Source organism: Bos indicus, chromosome 23 (genome assembly GCF_029378745.1).
Source record: "Bos indicus isolate NIAB-ARS_2022 breed Sahiwal x Tharparkar chromosome 23, NIAB-ARS_B.indTharparkar_mat_pri_1.0, whole genome shotgun sequence".
Taxonomy (NCBI): Eukaryota; Metazoa; Chordata; class Mammalia; order Artiodactyla; family Bovidae; genus Bos; species Bos indicus.
This window is the reverse complement of record NC_091782.1, coordinates 4,094,373-4,117,958: the sequence shown is the minus strand read 5'-3', so window position 1 is coordinate 4,117,958 and position 23,586 is coordinate 4,094,373. Positions and strand designations below refer to the sequence as shown.

The 23,586-nt window shown below is 40.9% G+C and overlaps 1 protein-coding gene and 2 non-coding genes across 3 annotated transcripts in view; 1 reads left to right on the top strand and 2 right to left on the bottom strand.

Annotated features, from left to right (window-relative positions):
• Positions 1-23,586, top strand: part of PRIM2 (DNA primase subunit 2) — a 333,998-nt gene that overhangs the window by 290,286 nt on the left and 20,126 nt on the right. Inside the window, exon 12 of the mRNA XM_070777724.1 lies at positions 8,232-8,314. Within this exon, the coding sequence (XP_070633825.1) occupies positions 8,232-8,314 (83 nt within the window). The remainder of the gene's footprint in view (positions 1-8,231; positions 8,315-23,586) is intronic.
• LOC139179204 (U6 spliceosomal RNA) lies at positions 11,165-11,271 on the bottom strand. The gene has a single exon (XR_011563629.1). It is a non-coding gene; the product is annotated as a U6 spliceosomal RNA (small nuclear RNA).
• On the bottom strand, positions 17,087-17,158 carry TRNAC-ACA (transfer RNA cysteine (anticodon ACA)). The gene has a single exon. It is a non-coding gene; the product is annotated as a tRNA-Cys (tRNA).

Sequence of the window (23,586 nt, the reverse complement as noted above, 5' to 3'; positions counted from 1 at the left end):
ATGTGACTTAGCATGCATGCATGCATTGGAGAACAAAATGGCAACCTACTCCAGGGTTCTTGCCTGGAGAATCCCAGGGACAGGGGAGCCTGGTGGGCTGCCATGTATGGGGTCGCACAGAGCTGGACACGACTGAAGTGACTTAGCAGCAGCAGCAGCAGCATCACGTTTAAAGTAAGGATTGATATGGTTGGGTTAATGCAGCTGTGTTTGTTACTGTTTTTTATTTGTTGTCCTTTTTCTTTGTGTTTTTCTCTTCCATACGTTTTTTGCCTTTTGTGGTTTTAACTGAGCATTTTAGATGATTCCATTTTTTTTCTTTTTAACATATCTATTATACTTATTTTATTACTTTCTAAATTGGTTTTACTTTTAAGGAGTTTTCATATATATGTACAACTAATCTGTCTCTTTTTGGGTCACCATGTCAGGCACAAGTAATGCAAGTGCCTTATAATAATGAGTTATTTCTACTTCCCTTGTATCCTTCTGTCATTCATTTCATTTATAATAAGAATATATAAACACATGCAGATAGGTACATAAACCTACATAATAGAATACATTGTTCCCATTGCTTTGAACAAACTTTTATCTTAGATTAGTTATGAATAAGAAAAGCAAAGGTTTTGCTTTGTTTTCCTGTTCTTTGATGTTCAGATTTTCTTTGGGTAGATCTGAATTTCTGGTTTATATCATTTTACTTGTCTTTGAAGAACTTCTTTTAACATTTCTTGCCCTGGAGATCTGGAAACATATTACTTCAATTTTTGTTTGTCAGAGAAACTCCTTATTTCTCTCTTTTGAAGGAGAATTTTGTAGGGTACACAATTCTGAGTTTGAGGGAGTTTTTTCTCTACACAGTTTAACTGTTTCACTCCACTCCCTTCTTGCATAGTTTCTGAGGATAAGTTCAAGAAAAGTTTTTTCTTTGTGGGTAAGATGTTTCTCCTTTAGCTTCTTTTAAGATTTTCCTTTGTCATTGATTTTCTAAACTATTAATATACTATACTATAATAATATAATGTAATATAATATGCCTCACTGTCTTCTGTTGGCATTTATCCTGCTTGGGCTTGGTGTTATCTGAGCCTTCTGGGTCTGTGGTTTGGTATCTAACATTAATTTGGAGGAAATTCTCTGTCATTATTGCTTCTTTTCCTTTTTCTCTCCTCCTCCTGGGATTCCAATTGTCATATGTGACACCTTTGTTATTCACAGTTCTTGGCTATTTTGTTCTTGTTTTTTTTTCCCCAATCTCTTTTCCTTTTCTTGCTTTTGGAAATTTCTATTGACCTATGCTGAAGCATAGAGTTTGTTTCCTCAGCTGTGTCTGCTAATAAGTCCAACAAAGGCATTCTTCATTTCTGTTAGTGTTTTAATTCCTGATATCTTTTTTGATTCTTCCTTAGAATTTCCATCTGTCTGCTTATGTTACACATTTGTGCTTGCATGTTGTCTACTTTTTCCAGTAGAGCCCTTATCATGTTGATCATAGTTAATTTAAATTTCCAGTCTGATAATGCCAACACACTGCCATATCTGGCTTTGGTTCTGACATGTGTTCAGTCTCTTCATATTGTAATTTTTTGTTGAAAGGTAGATGTGACATACAGGATGTACAGAAATCTAGTACACTCGCCTGTAGTGATGTGCTGGTGAGCAGGAGGGGGATGACTATAGACAGTGTTTAGTGTGCCTGTGGCTGTGAACTTCATGAATGATTCTCAGCTTCCCTGCTTCCAAGGGGACAGAGTGGTCAGAGGAGGCTAGAGCTGGGCATTTCCATTCCCCCACACAGGTGAGACTCAGGTAAGATAGTTTCTCCTGAGGGCAGCCTTGCTAAACAGAACAGAGTGCTCCAGAGTATTTAAGGATGGTGCATCTGCCCCATGCCAGAACATGAGTGGGTTTCTCTGTTACATGCTGTGAGCACATAGTGGGGCCCCTGACATTCAGCTGCACAGTGTGGCCTCCTCTGGCCGGTTGCCCTGGAGTTTCTGTCTCTCAGAGTCATCCACACAGAGACCATAAATCTGTCAGTTCCAGGGTAGAAGTTCCTACACCAGTGCTGGTTCCTGCAGAGATTTCTGCTCTGATATGTTGTGGTTCTCTGTGTCTGCCTCTCTCTCTAATTTTGGCGGGCAGTGCTTTGCCCTGTTACCTCATTTCTCTGATGGGTCTGAGTGGAGTTGTTGATTTCCAGTCTGTTCAACTTTTTACTTGCTGGGATGAAGTGAAAACTTCTTTGCTCTTTCTGTGCCAAGCTGGAAACCTGAAGTCTCTATCCTTTCAGGTTTGTGTAATTTGCACAGCTCTGTAGTCCCCTAGGTTGACAGCATTTCATTAACCAATGCTGCCAGGAATGGTTGTTTAGCCAATCTTGAGTCGATATAGGTAGAACTGTATTCCAGACTGTTAAGCCATTCCGTCCACAAATGTGTGCTGGGCAGTTTTGTTCAACACTTGTCTAGAACACCATGAGTTGTATCTACACTCCCTTTACCTTCAGTTACCTTGTGAATTCAGCCCTTTCCAGTTGGGAAGGTTGTTAGACGATAGAAGCAAAGTTCGGAGTTGCTGAATTCTATTTTCTTTCTGTCATTTGTCAAAAACACCAGCTTCCCTACTCCTAAGGTGGATGTTTCTTCTTTTTTTTTATTGTGAGCAAAGCTTTGAAAGGCTTTTTGTCATCTGTGGCTTTTTGTCAGTCTTTGGTTTCTTCATGGCTTTGCCCTTTCTGACCTTTTCATATAGGCATGGGCAGTATTTCAAGTGCAGTTTGAACAATTCAGTTAATCTGTCTCTTGTTACTGTCTTTTAATAATTCTAGTGGCTCAGACAGCAAAGAATCTGCCTACAGTGCGGGAGACCTGGGTTGGGAAGATCCCCTGGAGAAGGGAAGGGCTGCACACTCCAGTATTCTGGCCTGGAGAATTCCATGGACTGTATAGTCCATGGGGTCGCAAAGAGTTGGACATGACTGAGCGACTTTCACTTTTAATAATTCTGGACTTAACTAAGCCTCATTTCCTTCTCATTGGGATCCTTTGCAATTTCATTATAAGACTTTTTTTAAGAATAATAATGTTGGCTAACCCATGTTGAGGTGTGCTTCCTCTATGCTGGGCGTGTGGAAGGGCTTTATATACCATTCTCACAGGAGCTCCGCTACGTATTTCCCATGCTGACAGAGAGTGAAGCTGAGTCAACAAGATGCAGACATGCACACAGCCCCCCAATCCTTAGCTGGTAAACCAAGATTCAGATGCAGGCAGGGCAGCTCAAGACTCTTAACCACATGCTGTGCACCTGCTCATCACACTTCCTAGTACTAAACAGTGTTGATCTTAATAAAATATATGCTACCATGAGTTTTGTGACTTTCATAATTTATAGAAATCCAGTGTTATCATCGGAGAAGGCAATGGCACCCCACTCCAGTACTCTTGCCTGGAAAATCCACGGACCAGAGGAGCCTGGTAGGCTGCAGTCCATGGGGTCGCTAAGAGTCGGACACGACTGAGCGACTTCACTTTCACTTTTCACTTTCCTGCATTGGAGAAGGAAATGGCAACCCACTCCAGTGTTCTTGCCTGGAGAATCCCAGGGATGGAGAAGCATGGTGGGCTGCCGTCTCTGGGGTTGCACAGAGTCAGACACGACTGAAACGACTTAGTAGCAGCAGCAGCAGCAGCAGCAGCAGCAGTGTTATCATGTGTGCTTTTATTCGTAGTTAAGGCTTTTGGTAACCATATTTGTTTAGCTTCTGGGGCAGCCAAATTCCCATTGATTTCATTAATAATGCACACTTGTTTCTAATTAACTTACAGGTCCATCAGCTATGACTGAAAAAAAATTGCCCTTGCTTCCTGTGTCAACTTTTAAATAAAATATGTTGAGTTATCATTGCAGTTTCTTATTAAAATACCTAAAATTTCCTGGATTTTGGTGTATACAGCTTTTAGATATTTTCTGTGTTCTTGTTTATGCCAATGTTTTTAGCAGTCTATCTTTATTTTTCTTATGAAATAATATAGAGACTCTGTATACCTCCTATAAGTCATTTTTCTGTGAAGTATTTTCCTATTTGTTCATCTCATTTCCATCTGGGATTCCTCTAAATTTGTATGGACTCTGCACTTTGGGTGCAGTTTACTTCAGTCGTTCAGTCGTGTCCGACTCTTTGCGACCCTATGAACCACAGCATGCCAGGCTTCCCTGTCCATCACCAACTCCCGGAGTTCACCCAAACCCATGTCCATTGAATCGATCATCCAACCATCTCATCCTCTGTCATCCCCTTCTCTTCCTGCCCTCAATCTTTCGCAGCATCAGGCTCTTTTCAAATGAGTCAGCTGTACGCATCAGGTGGCCAAAGTGTTGGAGTTTCAGCTTCAGCATCAGTCCTTCCAGTGAATATTGAGGACTGATTTCCTTTAGGATGGACTGGTTGGATCTCTTTGCAGTTCAAGTAACTCTCAAGAGTCTTCTTCAACACCACAGTTCAAAAGCATCAATTCTTCGGTGCTCAGCTTTCTTTATAGTCCAACTCTTACATCCATGCATGACCACTGGAAAAACCATAGCCTTGACTAGACGGACCTTTGTTGGCAAAGTAATGTCTCCGCTTTTCAATATGCTGTCTAGGTTGGTCACAACTTTCCTTCCAAGGACTAAGAGTCTTTTAATTTCATGACTGCAGTCACCATCTGTAGTGATTTTGGAGCCCAGAAAAATAAAGTCATCCACTGTTTCCACTATTTCCCCATCTATATGCCATGAAGTGATGAGACTGGACACCATGGTGTTAGTTTTCTGAATGTTGAGCTTTAAGCCAACTTTTTCACTCTTCTCTTTCAACATCAAGAGGCTCTTGAGTTCTTGTTCAATTTCTGCCATAAGGGTGGTGTCATCTGCATATCTGAGGTTACTGATATTTCTCCTGGCAATCTTGATTCCAGCATGTGTTTCTTCCAGAGCAGTGTTTCTCATGATGTACTCTGCATATAAGTTAAATAAGCAGGGTGACAATATACAGCCTTGATGTACTCCTTTTCCTATTTGGAACCAGTCTGTTGTTCCATGTCCAGTTCTAACTGTTGCTTCCTGACCTGCATACAGGTTTCTCAAGAGGCAGGTCAGGTGGTCTGGTATTCCCATCTCTTTCAGAATTTTCCAAAGTTTATTGTGATCCACACAGTCAAAGGCTTTGGCATATCAATAAAGCAGAAATAGATGTTTTTCTGGAACTCTCTTGCTTTTTCAATGATCCATTGGATGTTGACAATTTGATCTCTGGTTCCTCTGTCTTTTCTAAAACCATCTTGAACATCTGGAAGTTCATGGTTCATGTATTGCTGAAGCCTGGCTTAGAGAATTTTAAGTATTACTTTACTAACATGTAAGGTGAGTGCAGTTGTGTAGTAGTTTGAGCATTCTTAAAAACAGACTTCCCTGGTAGTTCAGACGGTAAAGCATCTGCCTACAATGTGGGAGACCCAGGTTCGATCCCTGGGTCGGGAAGATCCCCTGGTCCAGTATTCTTGCCTGGAGAATCCCATGGATGGAGGAGCCTGGTGGGCTACCGTCCAAGGGGTCCCAAAGAGTTGGACACGATTGAGCAACTTCACGTTCACTTTCACTTTTGAGCATTCTTTGGCATTGCCTTTCTTTGGGAGTGGAATAAAAACTGACCTTTTCCAGTCCTGTGGCCACTGCTGAGTTTTCCAAATTTGCTGGCATATTGAGTGCAGCACTTTCACAGCATCATCTTTCATGATTTGAAATAGCTCAACTGGTGTTCCATCACCTCCACTAGCTTTGTTTGTAGTGATGCTTTCTAAGGCCCATTTGACTTCATATTCTAGGATATCTGGCTCTAGGTGAGTGATCACACCATTGTGGTTATCTGGGTCGTGAAGATCTTTTTTGTACGGTTCTCCTGTGTATTCTTGCCACCTCTTCTTAATATCTTCTGCTTCTGTTAGGTCCATACCATTTCTGTCCTTATTGAACCCATCTTTGCATGAAATGTTCCCTTGGTATCTCTGATTTTCTTGAAGAAATCTCTAGTCTTTCCCATTCTATTGTTTTCCTCTATTTCTTTGCATTGATCGCAGAGGAAGGCTTTCTTATCTCTCCTTGCTATTCTTTGGAACTCTGCATTCAAATAGGTATTTCTTTCCTTTTCTCCTTTGCTTTTCACTTTCCTTCTTTTCATAGCTATTTGTAAGGCCTCCTCACATAGCCATTTTGCCTTTTTGCATTTCTTTTTCTTCGGGATGGTCTTGATCCCTGTCTCCTGTACATTGTCACAAACCTCCGTCCATAGTTCATCAGGCACTCTATCTATCAGATCTAGTCCCTTAAATCTATTTCTCACTTCCACTGTATAATCATAAGGGATTTGATTTAGGTCATACCTGAATGGTCTAGTGGTTTTCTCCACCTTCTTTAATTTCAGTCTGTATTTGGTAATAAGGAGTTCGTGATCTGAATCACAGTCAGCTCCCGGTCTTGTTTTTCCTGACTGTATAGAGCTTCTCCATCTTTGGCTGCAAAGAATATAATCAATCTGATTTCAGTGTCGACCACATGGTGATGTCCATGTGTAGAGTCTTCTCATGTGTTGTTGGAAGAGGGTGTTTGCTATGACCACTGCGTTGTCTTGGCAAAACTCTATTAGCCTTTGCCCTGCTTTATTGTGTACTCCAAGGCCAAATTTGCCTGTTACTCCAGGTGTTTCTTGACTTCCTACTTTTGCATTCCAGTCCCCTATAATGAAAAGGACATCTTTTTGGCATATTATTTCTAGAAGGTCTTGTAGGGCTTCATAGAACTGTTCAACTTCAGCTTCTTCAGTGCTACTGGTTAGGGCATAGACTTGGATTACCGTGATATTGACTGGTTTGCCTTGGAAACGAACAGAGATTGTTCTGTCGTTTTTGAGATTGCATCCAAGTACTGCATTTCGGACTCTTTTGTGACCATGATGGCTATTCCATTTCTTTTAAGGGATTCCTGCCCACAGTAGTAGATATAATGGTCATCTGAGTTAAATTCACCCGTTCCAGTCCATTTTAGTTCACTGATTCCTAGTATGTTGCCATTCACTCTTGCCATCTCCTGTTTGACTACTTCCAATTTGCCTTGATTCATGGACCTGACATTCGAGGTTCCTATGCAATATTGCTCTTTACAGCATTGGACCTTGCTTCTGTCACCAGTCACACCCACACCCGTGTATTGTTTTTGCTTTGGCTCCATCCGTTCATTCTTTTGGAGTTATACCTCCACTGATCTCCAGTAGCATATCAGGTACCTACCGACCTGGGGAGTTCCTCTTTCAGTATCCTGTCATTTTGTGTTTTCATACTGTTCATGGGGTTCTCGAGGCAAGAATACTGAAGTGCTTTGCCATTCCCTTCTCCAGTGGACCACATTCTGTCAGACCTCTCCACCATGACCCTCCTGTCTGGGGTGGCCCCCATGGCGTGGCCTAGTTTCATTGAGTTAGACAAACTGTGGTCCATGTGATCATATTGGCTTGTTGTCTGTGGTTGTGGTTTCTGTCTGTCCGCCCTCTGGTGGCCTCTCTCAGTGCCTACCGTCTGACTTGGGTTTCTCTTACCTTTGGCATGGGGTGTCTCTTCACGGCTGCTCCAGCAATGCGCAGCCACTGCTCCTTACCTTGGATGTGGGGTAGCTCCTCTCGGCCGCTGCCCCTGACCTTAGATGTGGGGAAGTAGGCATAAAATTAACATCTGTAAATGATGTGAGATTTTTATATTTCCTAGAGTTTTCACATTTTTTCTTTTTGTTTATGCCGTCTATCTTCCTTTATGCTTTTATGTATTTTTGTAAACTAGAAAAAAAAAGTGCGATTGAAAGATTGAATGAAATTTTTAGGTAAAATGCTTCATAGCTACTTGGTGATTATGTTAGGTTGTTAGCAAGTAGCATGATTAAAGCTGTTCCCCTTCCTCGTGAGTGGGCGGCCTCTCCTGAGAATGCTGAAAGCTTTGTGTCACTCTCAAGCCTGTAGTGCCCTGATAACGCACAGCTTAGCTGTCACTTAGATGAAGAGAGGAAAGCAGCTGCACCCATGGGCAGTTAACCCTTTTATTTATAGGCTGTTGGACAGTTGGGGGTGCTCAGGAGTCTCTCGAGCGTGGTGTTGTGTTGAGTCTGGGTGGATAACCTGCTGTTGTGCTGCTTGTCATTTCCAGGGTGCCCGTTCCGACACAGTGACCCCGAGCTGCTGAGGCAGAAACTGCAGGCCTACAAGATCCCTCCCGCAGGGATCAGCCAGGTAGGTCGGACCCTCCCCGCAGTCTCAACAACTAGACAGTGGACAGGCCCTGGGTTTCATGTCATATTCCAGCAGGGACGCTGTGTACTGCCTCCTTGGCTTCACATTGGACAGCCCCTCTTCTAAGTGAATGAAGCCAAAGCTTTGGCTTCTCTGGTTTAGACTCCTTGGACATTCTCGTTCTTTTTTCTGCTAGGCAACATTTTTGTGTAATAAAGCTGAAAACCCCCTTTTTTTCCCCTCTCTCTCTATTTGCTTTACTATCTCAATGGGGGGCATTTTAGAAAATAAGATTTTAGAGGAATGCATTGAAGCTTATTAATGAAGCTGAAAATGAATGACATTGTGTTGCGTTTTGGAGACTGTGCTGCTGGAGGTTGAAGCAGAATGTAGAGCAGTGTGTGCAGCCTGTGTGTTCTGATTTACTAATCATATCCACACTTAGGAGGATAGTTCATCAGGTCCAACGGTTCATCAGATGCTTTGTCTTGGAAACCACTTAGGTAAAAAAAGAAATGCTCGAAGGGAATCGCAAATGTTTAAGAGTGTGTCTTTTAATAAATAAGCTTTAAAAAAACCTGTGAGCTTGCAGACATGCGCTCTCTCTGTGAAGTTGGCTTGGGATTTTAAGGCATTTAAAAGGAGTTTCTGCTTTCTTAGCTTAAGAAGAACACTATTTTAGAGCCAGAACATCTAATTCATTATTTATCAGTTTTTCTTGAAAAAAATAATTATTTTAGAAAATTTTGTTTCTACTGTGTCCAGAGTTTATATTGAGTTTAATGAATTGAATTCGTATCTTGGTTTTTCCTTCCTCTGGAAAAGGCAGTGTCCAAGGTGCCCAGCTATTTGCAGATGCTAAGAAGAATTGGATAAATCCATGTTCCTATAAAACCTAAGTCTTAAGAGAGAGGCACACATAGAGTGTCTTGGTTCTTCTGCATACAGGAGTCGGTAATCAGATTGGGAGGCTGAGGATCACTTCTTGGAAGGGATGCTCTGTGAATTAGACCATGAGTGTATGGGAGGTGGCTAGGAAGAGAGAAAGTGTGAATAAAAGGCAATAAGTGTATAGGATTGCTAGCATTTCAAGCTTAAGGTATTGGTAGCACCAGTATATCAACATTAATGGGTCACTTGAAAGGAGTTTTTGTTGGTTTGAGAGATTAGGTTTGGAGCTGGGACAGTTAAATGACAGATTTGTAGTGTGTTAGAGAAGTGCCAGCTGGAAATCTGGTGTTCTTTTGGGTTAGAATTGTAGATCTAACAATCAATTTGATTGGAATGAACATTAGAGGGGAGTGCTTCTTTTGTGGAGTTGGGGCAGGGAGTGTAATATAGGCACATAGCTCCGGAGTCATTGGTACCAGAGATGGAAGCCAGGCCTCTGACTCCATGATGTTTTCTCAACCCCATTCTGCTTTAGAGCTGATTGTCATGAGTTTTCTCTGGGAGAGGGGAGCAGATAATGAGAGAGGGCGAGGGAGTCAAACCCAGGACTCAGGATGCAATCTTGGCTCACACTTCCCTTTGTCAGATAGTGGAAGGAAGTAGAATCAGAGAGGACAGAGCAGAAATGGGGGAAAAGGGAAGAAATGCATTAGGAAGTGCTGGCTACAAAAGTCAGCAGAGAACTGTGAGAGGAGGGTATAGTCCTTCGTAGTGGAGAGACAGAGTCCTTTGTAGTGGAGAGACTGTCTGGGATTAGGCCTGAGGAGAGGCAGCTGGATTCGGTGAGAGGCGTCAACATTTCAGGGAAAGCAGAGCAAGACCACAGACACGCTGAGGAGTGAGTGAGGCAGCGGCTTGGACTCGCAGGCAGCGAGCACACCTCACAGAAAGTGTTGGCTCTGTCAGCATGAGCCTCTTGGGTGGTTTGCCTGCATGTTTGGGGCTACTGGGGACCTGAGCCTGTTTGTAGGAAAAGAACCCGTCAGAGAGGCTGGGCTTGATAAAGACGGAAGCAAAGACAGCCCCTCTCTAACCAAGCAGTATTAGCTTTTCTCTGTTACATCGTGACCACGCTGTACATGCCTGTGGTCTTTTTTTCGTCCAGTGTTCTTGAGACAAGAGTGACATACAGCACTGTGTAAGGCGCAGCACAGTGCTGTGATGTATAGATGCTGTGAAGTGATGACCACCGTAAAATTAGCAAACGTATGTCATCATATACATACAAAGTAAAGAAATAGAAAAAAGTGTTGTTTCCTTGTTATGAAAACTCTTAGAGCTTACTCTCTTTACTTTCATATATAATGTATATTTATCATGTTGTACATTATATCCTTAGTAATTATTTTTCTTACAACTGGAAGTTCCTGCCTTTTGATTGCCTTCATCCAGTTCCCCTTCCCACAACCCCACCTCTGAAAATCACAAATCTGATCCTTTTTTCCATGGTTGGTTAGTTGGTTTTCAAAGTGACCTTCACACCATGTTAGTCCCTGGTATACAACATAGTGATTCGCTATTTCTGTTTCAATATTTCACCTCCTCCATTTTAGTAAACATCTGTTTTTCTTTGTATCTTTGACTCTGTTTATTTATATTGTTCGTTTTGTTTTTTAGATTCCAAATACAGGTGAAATCATACAGTATTTGTCTTTCTCTGTCTGATTTATTAGGTATGATAATCTCTAGGTCTATCCATATTAATGACAATATTTCATTCTTTTTATGGCTGCATAACGTTACATTGTATATATGTACCGCATCTTCATTATCCATTTGTCTGCTGATGGGTACTTCATGAACAATCACTTTTAAAAAAATATAGGCTATTAAGATGTTTATTGAAAAGAGTGATGCTTTTATTTAACAGGAATGACTATGTTTGTACATTCTCTTTTTTTGAAAACGTAGTGCTTCATGAATTTGTGTGTCGTTCTTATGCAGGGGCCATGCTAATATTCTCTGTATCGTTCCCATTTTAGTATATGTGCTGTCAAAGCGAGCACATGTTTGTACATTCTTAGCTCTGACTCCATTGCATTCCTCCATTTAGTTTGCAAGTAGATCCCTTAGTTAGTTGAAGCATGATCCTTTGGACCCGCTTTGTAACCTTTTTCAAGATGCACAGGGCATGTGGGCGGGCTGTAGATAATGTTGTACTCTTATATAATGGCTTTATTGAGTGGTTCTCAATAGAGTAAAGCAGCTTAGGGCTGTGTTCTAAAAGGAATAAAGTTGATGGATGAAAAATCACGTAAAACATTTGGATGGATACTTAGTTGCAGCTTGGCATAAGAGGAAATTAGATCTTAAAAACTCCAAGTATATGTTAAAATATTAAAAGAAAGTCAAGAAAAATATCATTTAAATGCATTTAAGGTAAAACTCAGAGCTATTTTTATTTCAAAGAATAACTATTTGAAAAAGATACCATCAACATTAAGAAGTACTTGTATCTTCTGCTAAGTTTTATAATATTATTATTAAAATAATCAGAATTTTTATTGGTCAGAGGAGAGATCATTGTGATTTAACTGGCATCACCTACTTGCATAAAAGCATATTTATAGGATCACATTTTATCATCCTTTTTGAATGATCTTGGTATCCAGCTTAGGAAGACCAGAATTGAACAACACAATAAAGCCAAAGATGATAGGTAGTCCTGCATTTGTTCCTCAGCCCTCCCCCAGAAGAGAAAAGCATGGAAGTCAGGTCACCAACAAGACACCAGAATCCTAAGTGTTCATACCACAACGGCATAGCTTAAAAACACACGAAGTAAGAAGAGAGAGACCTGAGTAGAGAACTGGACAGATGCACAAGTGACATCCGGAGACTTGAGCATTGCTCTTTCAGGAATGACTGACGTGGGCAGACAGAGAATGAGTAGGGGTGTAGATGCCTTGAGCCACACTAACATCTGTAGACATGCCATCCCACAGCAGGTGAGGAGACTCACCCAGTTAGGTCACATTCTGGGTCTTAAAAAGCTCATTACAAATTTAAATGAATTGAAATCAGACAGTGTTCTCTGACTGTAACCATTATAAGAAGACAAGAAAAAGAAATCAAAGGCAGATTAGAAGGGGAGAAAGAAAACCTTCCTCTATTCTGAATGTGATTATCTATGAAAAAAAATCTCAAAGAACCCACCAGAATGTAAAAAGTTTTATCATATGCAGTCATATCAAAAAGACATAAATGTTTTTAAATGAATTTATTTATAAAATACGTGCAAGTTCTTTATGCTGAGACACTGATGAAAGCAGTCAAAGAACAGAGTTGGAGGCACACACTGCCTGGTTTCAGGGCTTAATGTTGAGCTGCTGTAGCTCTAACCACACCAAAACAGTGTGGTTCTAGGGAGATGACAACAGGAAAAGGTAATTTTTTCAACAGGTAGTTCTAGAACAACTGTACTAGCTCAAGTCCATATCCCCCACCACCTCTGCTGTTGCCCCAAAAGAACCCAGATACCTACCCCACACTTTTGAAAAACTTAATTAAAAGTGGATCATAGATCTAAATGTCAACTTTCCGGGAGAAAACAAGAAAATCTGAATAACCTTGCACTTGATATGTTCAATGAAAGAAAATGTTGGTAAATTAGACTTTATGAAAATTAAAACTTTTGTCCTGCACAAATATTGTTAAGAGAATGATAAAATAGCCAAGACTGGAAGAAAAATATTTGCAAATCACATCTGTCATAAAGTCCTTGTCTTCAGAATTAAAAGATATAAAGACCTCTCAAAGCTCAATAATAGGAAAATAGTTTTTTAAGTAAGTAAAACGTTTGAGCAGACATTTCACCAAATATTTGAATAATAAGTAAATGCTTGAAAAAAGTGTTTATCATTTGATATTAGGGAAATGTGATTTTAAAACTATATGTCAATTTGAATTGGTCTAATTATTAAAAAAAAAACAAAAAACCCTGACAGTACCAAGTGTTGGTCAGAATGCAGAATGACTGGAAGTCTGATACCTGTAGACTGGGGTTCTGCATGGTAAAGCCATTGTGAAGGCAGCTGGCAGTTTCTTATAAAGTTAAGTTTGTGCATACTGTTTGACTTAGTCATAGCACTTCTAGATAATTATACCATTGAAATAGAAGCCTAAGTCCACCCAGAAAGCTGTGCGTAAGTGTTTAGAGAGGTTTATTCTAATTCCCCAAAACTAGAAACAGCCCAGTGTTCTTCATATGTGATTGAATAAACAAACATGTTATACCTCATTTTATTGTGCTTTACTTTTTTGTGCTTCACAGATAGTGTGTCTTCTGTCAAAATGAAGGTTTGCGGCAAGCAAGTCTGTCAGCACTATTTTTCCAATAGCATTTGCTCAGTTCATATCTCTGTGTCAGCTTTTGGTAGTTCTTGCAATATTTCAAACGTTTTCATTATTTGTTATGGCGACCTATGAGCTGTTATGGCGACCTATGAGCTATGACCTATGTTACTGTTGTAATGTTGAGGGGCAGCACTGTAGACTGCACCCATATAAGGTGACAGTCAGTGGATGTTGGGTGTGTTCTGACTGCGCCACTAACACGCCAGTCCCTTATCTTTCTCCCTTTCCTTGGGCCTCCCTTCTCTCTGAAACACAATAATATTGCAGTTGGGCCAATTAATAACTCTACAGTGGCCTCCAAGTGTTCAAGTAAAAGGAAGAGTTATATATCTCTCACTTAAAATCAAAAGATCAAGCTCAGTGAGGAAACCATGTCAAAAACCAAGACAGGCTGAAAGCTAGGCCTCTTGTACCAAACAGTTAGCCAGGCTATGAAAGCAAAGGAAAAGTTCTTAAAGGAAATTGAAGTGCTCCTCCAATGAACACCTGAATAATAAGAAAGACCTTATTGCTGGTATGGTGAGACTTTCAGTCTCTGGATAGAAGATCAAACCAACCATAGCATTCCCTTAGTGAAGTGAAAGTGAAAGTTGTTCAGTTGTGTCCGACTCTTTGTGACCCCATGGACTATATAGTGCCTGGGATTCTCTAGGCCGGAATACTAGAGTGAGTAGCCTTTCCCTTCTCCAGGGGATTTTCCCAACCCAGGGATTGAACCCAGCTGTCCTGCATTGCAGGCAGATTATTTACCAGCTGAGCCACAAGGGAAACATTCCCTTAAGCCAAAGCTTAATATAGAGCAAGGACCTAACTCCCTTCAATTCTGTGAAGGCTGAGAGAGGTAAGGAAGCTGCAGAAGAAAAGTCTGAAGCCAGCAGAGGTTCGTTCATACGGTTTAAGGAAAGAAGCTGTCTCCATAACTTAAAAATGTGAGGTAAGCAGCAAATGCTGATGTAGGAGCTGCAGCAAGTTCTCCAGAAGATCTAGCTAAAATAATTCATGAAGGTGGCTTTACTAGACCACAGTGTAGCCACCAAGCAGAATATGCCATCTAGGATTTTCATAGCTGGGAGGGAGAAGTCTGACATGCCTGGCTTCCAAGCTTCAAAGGACAGGCTGACTCTCAGCGGCTGACGCAGCTGGTCTTTAAGTTGGAGCTTGTGCGTGCATGCATGCGTGCTCAGTTGTGTCCGACTCTTTGCAACCCCATGGACTATACCCCACCCGGCTCCTTTGTCCATGGGATTTTCCTGGCAAGAATACTGGAATGGTTACCATTTCTTCCTCTAGGGTATCTTTCTGACCAAGAGACTGAACCCTAGTCTCCTGTGTCTCCTGCATTGACAGGCAGATTCTTTACCACCAAGGGCTTCCCAGGTGGCTCAGTAGTAAAGAATTCACTTGCCAAGGAGGAGATGCAAGTTTGATCACTGGGTTGGGAAGATCCCCTGGAGAAGGAAATGGCAACCCACTCCTGTATTCTTGCCTGGGAGATCCCATGGATGGGAGCCTGGTGGGTTACAATCTGTGGGGTTGCAAAGAGTTGGACACAACTTAGTGACTGGATAGCAACAACTCTGCCTGTGCTCTGTAAATGGAACAGAACGGTCTAGATGACAGAACATCTGTTTACAGCATGGTTTACTGAATATTTTAAGCCCACTGTTGAGACCTACTGCTCAGGAAAAAAGATAACCTTTCAAATTATTACTGCTCATTGAACATCCACTTGGACACTCAAGAATTCCGATGGAGACGTACAACATTTATGTTGTTTTCCTGCCTGCTAACACAGTGCCCACTCTGCAACCCATTGGTCAAGGAATAATTTCAACTTCCAAGTCTTATTATTTAAGAAATGTTTTGTAAGGTTATAACTGTATAGGATCTGGGCAAAGTCAATTGAAAACCTTCTGGAAAGGATTCGCCATCCTAGATACCATTAAGAATGTTTATGATTCATGGGAAGAGGTCAAAATATTAACATTAACAGGAGTTTGGAAGATGTTGATTGCAACTTTCGTGGATGACCGAGGGGTTCAAGACATCACTGGAGGAAGTAATTGCAGATGCGGTGAATGTAGCAAGAACTGGAATTATAAGTAGAGCTCAGAGGTGTGACTGAATTGCTATAATCTTAGTGTAAATCTTGAATGAATGAGTTGTTTCTTATGAATCAACAAAGTGTTTTTTTGAGATTAAATGTAATCCTGGTAAAGATTCTATGAAGACTACTGAAATGACAACAAAGGATTTAGAATATTCTGTAATCTTATTTTATAAAGCAGCAGCAGGATTGGAGGAGACTGACTCCAATTTTGAAAGAAGCTCTCCTGTGGGTACAATATCATCATACAGCGTTGTGTCCTGCAGAGAAATCATTTGCAAAAGGAAGAATTAGTTAACATTGCAAGTTTCATTGTCTTATTTTTAGAAATTGCCCCCAGCTTTCAGCAACCACCACCTTGATCAGTCATCAGCCATTAACACTGAGGCAAGACCCTCCTGCAGCAAAAAGATTATGACAGGCTGAAAGCTCAGATGATGGTTAGTGTTATTTTGTAGTAAAGGATTTTTAAATTGAGATATGAACATTGGGAGGTCTCTGGTGGTTCAGTGGTTAGGAGTCTACCTGCCCATGAGGGGACAGGTTTGATCCGTGGTCCTAGAAGATTCCACATACCACGGGGTGACTGAGCCCATGCACAACCACTAATCCCGTGCTACAGAGCTCATGCTCTGCAACAAGAAGAAGCCAGTGCAGTGAGAAGCCTTCATGCCACAACTTCAGAAAGCCCAGGTACTGCAAGGAAGACCCAGCACAGCCAAAAAAAAAGAAACAATTAAAATATTTTTTAAAATATACATAACGTTTCCTTAAGACATATTGCTGTTACACACTAGGAAACCAAAAAATTTGTGGCTCACTCTGTTTCAGTACTCGCTTTAATGTAGTGGTCTGGAACCGAACCCACAATGTCTCTAATATTGCATTGCCTGTAGTCACGCAATGGAATATTACTCAGCAATAAAAAAGTGACAAACTTCTGGTATGTCCAGCAGGCGGCACCATGCTAGTTGAGACATCAGATATGATTCCTTCTATGTACAGAAAGCAGAGTGATTGTTGGGAATGGAGGAAGTATTGGTTACAAAGGGTTGGGGGTTGACTGAATGATGGAGATGTTTTGTCTGACTGTGGACGTGATGTCATGACTGAGTTTGTCCAAATTAAACTATACACTAAAGGGGGGTATATTTTACTGCATGAAAATGTATACCTTAATTTTTTTAATGGAAAGAAAGAGAGAATGGGTAGATAGTAGCATGAAAGAAAAGTGAAGTCGCTCAGTTGTGTCCAACTCTTTGCAACCCCATGGACTGTAGCCCGCCAGGTTCCTCCGTCTATGGGAATTTCCAGGCAAGAATAGTGGAGTGGGTTGCCATTACCTTCTCCAGAAGATCTTCCCGACCCAGGGATTGAACCTGGGTCTTCTGCATTGTAGGCAGACACTTTACCATCTGAGCCACCAGGGAAGTCCAAGTAACATAAAGAGCCAAATAACCATCTTTCATGGCAGGATTTCTATAGATTAAGTTAATAAATAAAGAACCCAAAGTATCAGCATGTAACTTAGAATTATATAGGCAACAATCTGTATGGCCCCAAAGTGGAAATGGTTAAAGGAACTGCATCTTGAGAATAGACCAGTCAGGGAAGAAGCTTGTGGTGGGAGCTTTTGATATTAATAATTAGCCACACTGTATACTTAAAACATTTATTTTCACTCTCATAAGCAGTCGCTTATGGTTAAACAGAACAGTCTAGTGTTATTTATGAAGTTTAAATTAAGTGGTCATGTGCCCGACGGGAAGGTGCTAATAGCAGTAGTGAGAGCTGACCTGTTGTCTTTGGCTGTGAGGGTTTCAGCCTCTACCCCCTGTCCTCCCAGCACTGTAGTGTCTGGCCCCTGTTAAAAGCGGTGACTGGTCTGAAGTTTTGTTCTCTTTGCTAATGAAGAAACTAGCTGCTGCAGTTTCGTAGATGATGGGAGAAAGGTGACAGCAGCATTTGCAGTTCATTGCCCTTCTCTTGTGTCCGCCCACTGAGCCCCAGTTCCCACGGAGCGGGCTGAGAAAGGCAGGCACTGCTGCCTGTGCGGGGTTCTGTCAGAGTGGGGCTCTGGGGCCTCCCCCCAGGCAGTGAGCATGGCTCCAGGAACGTTCTGTGTCTTCTAAGCTGTCGGTTACAGGAACACCCTTGAAACACCTGAGGCAAAGGCCATTGTTTTCTCTGCTTGTAAAACGTTCAGGGGTTTGGAACCCTGGAAAATTCTCTCTGAGCTGTCCACGCTGGTGACCAAATGAATACGTATGTTTATAAGCTATATTGGCCAATTTTTTGCCCACACCGTCCATTCTTCTCCTTGAAATACTGGTATGCATTTTAAGCTCAGTTTCTTTTAAGAATTTCCAGTGAGGTAATAATCCTGCCAGTGCTTTGCTGGTTTGTTCAGTTAACCATCCCTATCAGTAGTTCCTGCCAAATTTCAATGTCTTGAGTTTTGGTTTTTAGTTTTCATTTTGCCTTCACCTCTTGTATAAAAAATTGTAGTTTTATAATGAAATGGTAATATTTTATAGTATGATACAGAAATTTAAGAAGAATCTGCATTCAAAATATTGAGAATAAAATCTTTAATTGATCTTAAATAGTTTCATTTCTCTGAAGAGTTTTTTTTCTATTGTGAAAAGATACACATGAAATTTTCACATTGTAGTTTTTTCACAGGCACTTGGAACAGTGTGCTGTATCCTTTTCAAGTTGTAAAGTTTTCTTTTTACTATGCTGAGTCATGCATGCATATCATTAATTCTCATAGAATTTAATAAAGAACAGTAATTGCTGCATACACGATAACTTAAAGGTGGTAGTTCTTTGTAATATATGTCAAGGTAGAGTTAATACCTTTTATTGCAGTCTGTGAATGCTTGTACCCTTTAGTGTTTTTTCTCTCTTATTATGCAGAAACAAGTGATGTGCTTGTTCTGTCGCTGGACACAGGACCTCTTCTCTGGTTTTATATTTTGGCCTGCTCTGCACGACTTGCTTGTTTTTCTTTTTACTTTAAATTCAGTTGAAATTCTTTTTGGTTTCTTTCAGGGAAAGCCTTTATTGTGAGGTGAATAATGATTTTTATGTACCTAAATTTAGGAATGTGTTTAATAAACTATTTAAACCCTGGCAAATAATATGAAATAAAGATGAGAATAATTCCACTTACAGGTGGAAACAGGGTTTCAAAAGTCCTAGTTACTTTTCTTCTTATTGAGATAAAATTCACATGATATGAAATAAACCATTTAAAGGCGTACGATTCAGTACGTTTTGCACATCCGTAGTGTTGTGCAGCTAGCACCAGCCAGCTTGTCACCCGGTGAAGCCCGGTCCCTGGGGGCAGCCCTCCCCGCCTGGCAGCCAGCCAGCTCCACGGGTGTGTCCGTGCCAGGGCCGCCTGTGAATGGAGTCACACAACAGGGGCCTTCTGTGTTTGCCTTCTTTCGCTGAGCATGTTTTCAAAGTTCCTCCTTGTAGCGTCTGCCAGTACCTCATCCCTCTTTGTGGCAGAATAATATTCCAGTGTGTGTGTATCCGTTCACCCCTCAATGGACAGTAAGTTGTTTCCCCTTTTGGCTGTATAGTCTGATAGCATCGCTGTGGGCGTTCACATACAAGTATTTGTCTGAGTGCCTGCTTTCAGTTCTTCCGGGTGTACACCTAAAAGTGGCATTGCTGGGTTATAGGATAACTCTGTGTTTAACCTCTTGAGGAGCTACCAGGCCGTTTTCCACTGCAGCAATACAGTTTCATATCCCACCAGCTGTGCTGTGCGGGGTTCTGAGTTCTCCACTTCCTTGCCAAAACCTGTCACCCTGCCCCCTTTTGTCAGTTATAACCATCTGAGCCTGACATCTCTGGCTCTGTAGATGCATCACCCTAGTCTCTTCCTTTTCATGGGACATTTTCCCTGTGTGTCTTCACATCACATCTTCCCTCTGTGTATTCTTTATTTCCTTTTTTTATAAGGACACCAATTGGGTTGGATTCAGACTGACCCTGATGACCTATTTTAGTTTCATTTCCTCTGTAAAGACCTTTTCTTCAAATAGGGTCCTGTTCTGAGGCAGGAGGGATTAGCTTTTTGAAGGAAGACAGTTCAGCCCCTCACACCTTGTGAAGTGGTACCTTGTCGGGGATTTGACCTACATTTACTCTGATGACTAGTGATGCTGAGCATCTCTTGTGCTTGATGGCTTCTCTGTCTTCTTTGGAGAAATGTCTGTACAAATCTTTTGCCCATTTTGAATTGGGATGTCTTTTTATTATTGAGTTTAAGTGTTCTTTATATATTTTGGATACTAGGCTCTTATCAGATAATATTTGATTTTTTAGGTCTGTGTGAGCTGCTATAACAAGTTATTGTAGGGTGGATGACTTCTACCCTCATGGTTCTGGAGGCTGAGAAGTCCAAGGTCAAGGCCCTGGTAGATTCAGTGCCTGGAGAGGCCCCGCCTCCTGACTCATGGATGGCTCTCTTCGTCTTCTCGCTGTGTTCTCACGAGGCAGAAGGTGGCAAGAGCTCTCTGGGGTCTCTCTTACAAAGCACTGAGCACCTCCCAAAGGCCCTACCTCCTCATTCCATTGCACTGGGGCTTAGGATTTCAGCATACAAACTTTGGTGAGAGGTGAGGGGCACAAACATTGAGTCTATAACAGCAATTTTTTCCTCCCATTCTGAGGTTGTCTTATCAGTACTTTTTTGATAGTGTCCTTTGGGCTTCCCTTGTGGCCCACCTGGTAAGGAATCCGCCTGCAATGCAAATTCAGTCCCTGGGTTGGGAAGATCCCCTGGAGAAGAGAAAGGCTACCCACTCCAGTATTCTGGCCTGGAGAATTCCATAGACTATATAGTCCATGGGTTTGCAAAGAGTCGGACACAACTGAGTGACTATCACTTCACTTGAGGGACAAAAGTTTTTAATTTTGATGAAATCCAGTATGTTTTTGTTGTTGTTGTTATTTACAGTTTACTGTCATATTTGAAAGTCCATTGCCAAATTCAAAGTTATTGAAAATGGACACATGTATTGTAGGAGTCTTAAAGTTTTAACTCATATTTAAGTCATCAGTCCACTTTGAGTTAATTTTTGTATATGATGTGATATACAGAAGTCCATCTTCATTCTTTTCCATGTAGATGGCCATCTGTCCCAGCATAATTTACTGAAAAGATCATTTTTCCCATCGTAATCATCTTAAGACCCTTGTTAAAATTTCATGGGATGTAATTATATGGCTTTATTTCAATACTCTGTACAATCAAGGTTCCCAAAGATTCTATAGTGTTGGTCAGTATGTTTGTCTTTTTGCCATATAACACTTTTTTTGATTACTAAAATTGTAGTAGATTTTGAATCAGGAGGTTTGAATTTTCCAACTTCATCTTTTTCAGTATTGTTTTGACTGTTTGGAGTCCATTGCAATTCCATGTGAATTTAAGGACTGGCTTTTTCATTTCTGCAGAAAAGGCCATTAGAACTTTCATAGGGATTCCACTGAATCTGTAGTTTGCTTTGGGTAGTATCGATATCCTCTCAATATTATGTTTTTATCTGTGGACAAGGGATTTTTTTTTCTTTTTCTGTTTGTTTAGGTCTTTAATTTCTTTCAGCAGTGTTTTGCAGTTTTCAGCATACCTGTCTTTCGTCTCCTGGTCTTAGTCATTTTATTCTTTTGCATGCTGTTGTAAATGGAACTTTTACTTTGTGTCCTTTTTTGATAGTTGATTGCTAGTGTTAGAACTACAAGTGGTTTCTACAAAGAAATGTTCTTGTATCCAGCAATTTTGCGTAGTTTATTGCTCTAATAGTTTTTTTAACGGATTTTTTAGGATTTTTCTGTATATGAGATCATGTCATCTGTGGATATATATTATAGTTTTGCCTTTTTCATCTGCATTTGAATGCCTTTTATTTCTTGCCTATTTGCTCTGACTCGGACTTCAGTGTGTTTTTGAATAGCAGCAGTGAAAGCAGGCAGCCTTGTCTTGCTTATTCTTGATCTCAGGGCTAAGACTTCGTCTTTCACCGTGAATATGATACTAGCCATAGGTTTTCCATAGATGCCGTTCATTATGTTAAGGAAGTTCCTTTCTATTCTGTGTGTGTGTTTAAACATGAAAGTGTGTTGGATATTTTCAGAAGCCTTTTCAGCATCTGAAGTGACGGTGTGGTTTTTGTCTGTGGTTTACACATTGATCAGTTTTCATCTGTGAGCCACCCTGGCATCAGGGGGATAAATCCTGCTTGGACATGGTTTATAATACTTTTAATGTGCTGCTAGATTTGGTTTGCTAGATATTTTGTATCTTGGATTCATAAGGTTTATTGGTCTGTAATTTTCTTAATGATATCTTTCTTTGGCTTTGCTGTCAGGGTAATAGCTGGCCTCTTGAGTTGAGTTAGAAAGTGTTGACTCCTTTTTGGAGAAGGACTTGAGACAATTGGGCTTTCCTGGTGGCTCAGACAGTAAAGAATTTACTTGAGGTACGCAAGACCTGGATTCAGTCCCTGGGTTGGGAAGATCCCTGGAGAAGGAAATGGCAACCCACTCTAGTATCCTTGCCTGGAGAATCCCATGGGCAGAGGAGCCTGGTGGGCTACAGTCCATGGGATCGCAGAGAGTCGGACATGACTGAACAGCTTTCATTCACTCACTTGCGAAGCATTCAGTTCAGTTAAGTCACTCAGTCATGTCCGACTCTTTGCGACCCCATGAATTGCAGCACGCCAGGCCTCCCTGTCCATCACCAACTCCTGGAGTTCACTCAAACTCACGTCCATCGAGTTGGTGATGCCATCCATTCGTACTCTTTAAATGTTTGATAGCCATCTGCTGCTGCTGCTAAGTCACTTCAATCGTGTCCTACTCTGTGCAACCCCATAGACGGCAGCCCACCAGGCTCCCCCATCCCTGGGATTCTCCAGGCAAGAACACTGGAGTGAGTTGCCATTTCCTTCTACAATGCATGAAAGTGAAAAATGAAAGTGAAGTCGCTAGTCTTGGGCTCTCTTTGTTGGGAACTTTTTAAACACTCTATCTCTTTGACTATTATAGGTTTGTTCAGATTTTCTGTCTTCTTAGGTCAGGTTTGGTAATTTGTGTGTTTCTAGCAATTTGTCCATTTTATCGAGGCTACCTAATTTATTGGTATGAAGTTGTTTGTAGTATTCCCTTATGATCTCTTTCAGTGAGGTCATTAGTAATGTCCCCTCTTTCATTGCTGATTTTAGTCTTGGTGTCTTGTCTCATTTTTTTTTTTTCCTTATTCAGTCTTTGTCAAATTTTGTTGATCCTTTCAAAGTAACAAGTTGTTTTTTAATTTTCTCTATTGTATTTCTCTTCTCTATTTTGTTTAATTCTAATTTTTATTTCCTTTTTGTTGGTTTTGGGTTTAGTTTGCTCTTTTTCTGGTATTAAAGTTAGGTTATTGATTTGAGCTTTTTCTTCTTTTTTATTGTAGTGTGTACAGCTGGAGATTTCCCCATGAGCATTGCTTTCTCTACATTCTGTATAAGGCTTGGATGTTGTATTTTTGTTTTCATGTGTTTCAAAGTATTTTCCAATTACCCTTATGATTTTCTTCATTCCTTGACCCATTGGTTATGAATGTGTTTAATTTTTACATATTTTTAATTTTCCAGTTTTCTTTGTGTAATTAATTTCACCCCACTTTGATCACAGAAGATGTTTTCTATAATTTCAGTATTTTTAAAACTATTAAGTCTTGTTTGGCCACCTAACAGATGGTCTATCCTGGAGAATGGTCCCTGTGCACTTGAGAAGAATGTGTATTTTTTTTTTTGGTGGTTGACCAAAAGAAGGAAATGGCAACCCACTCCAG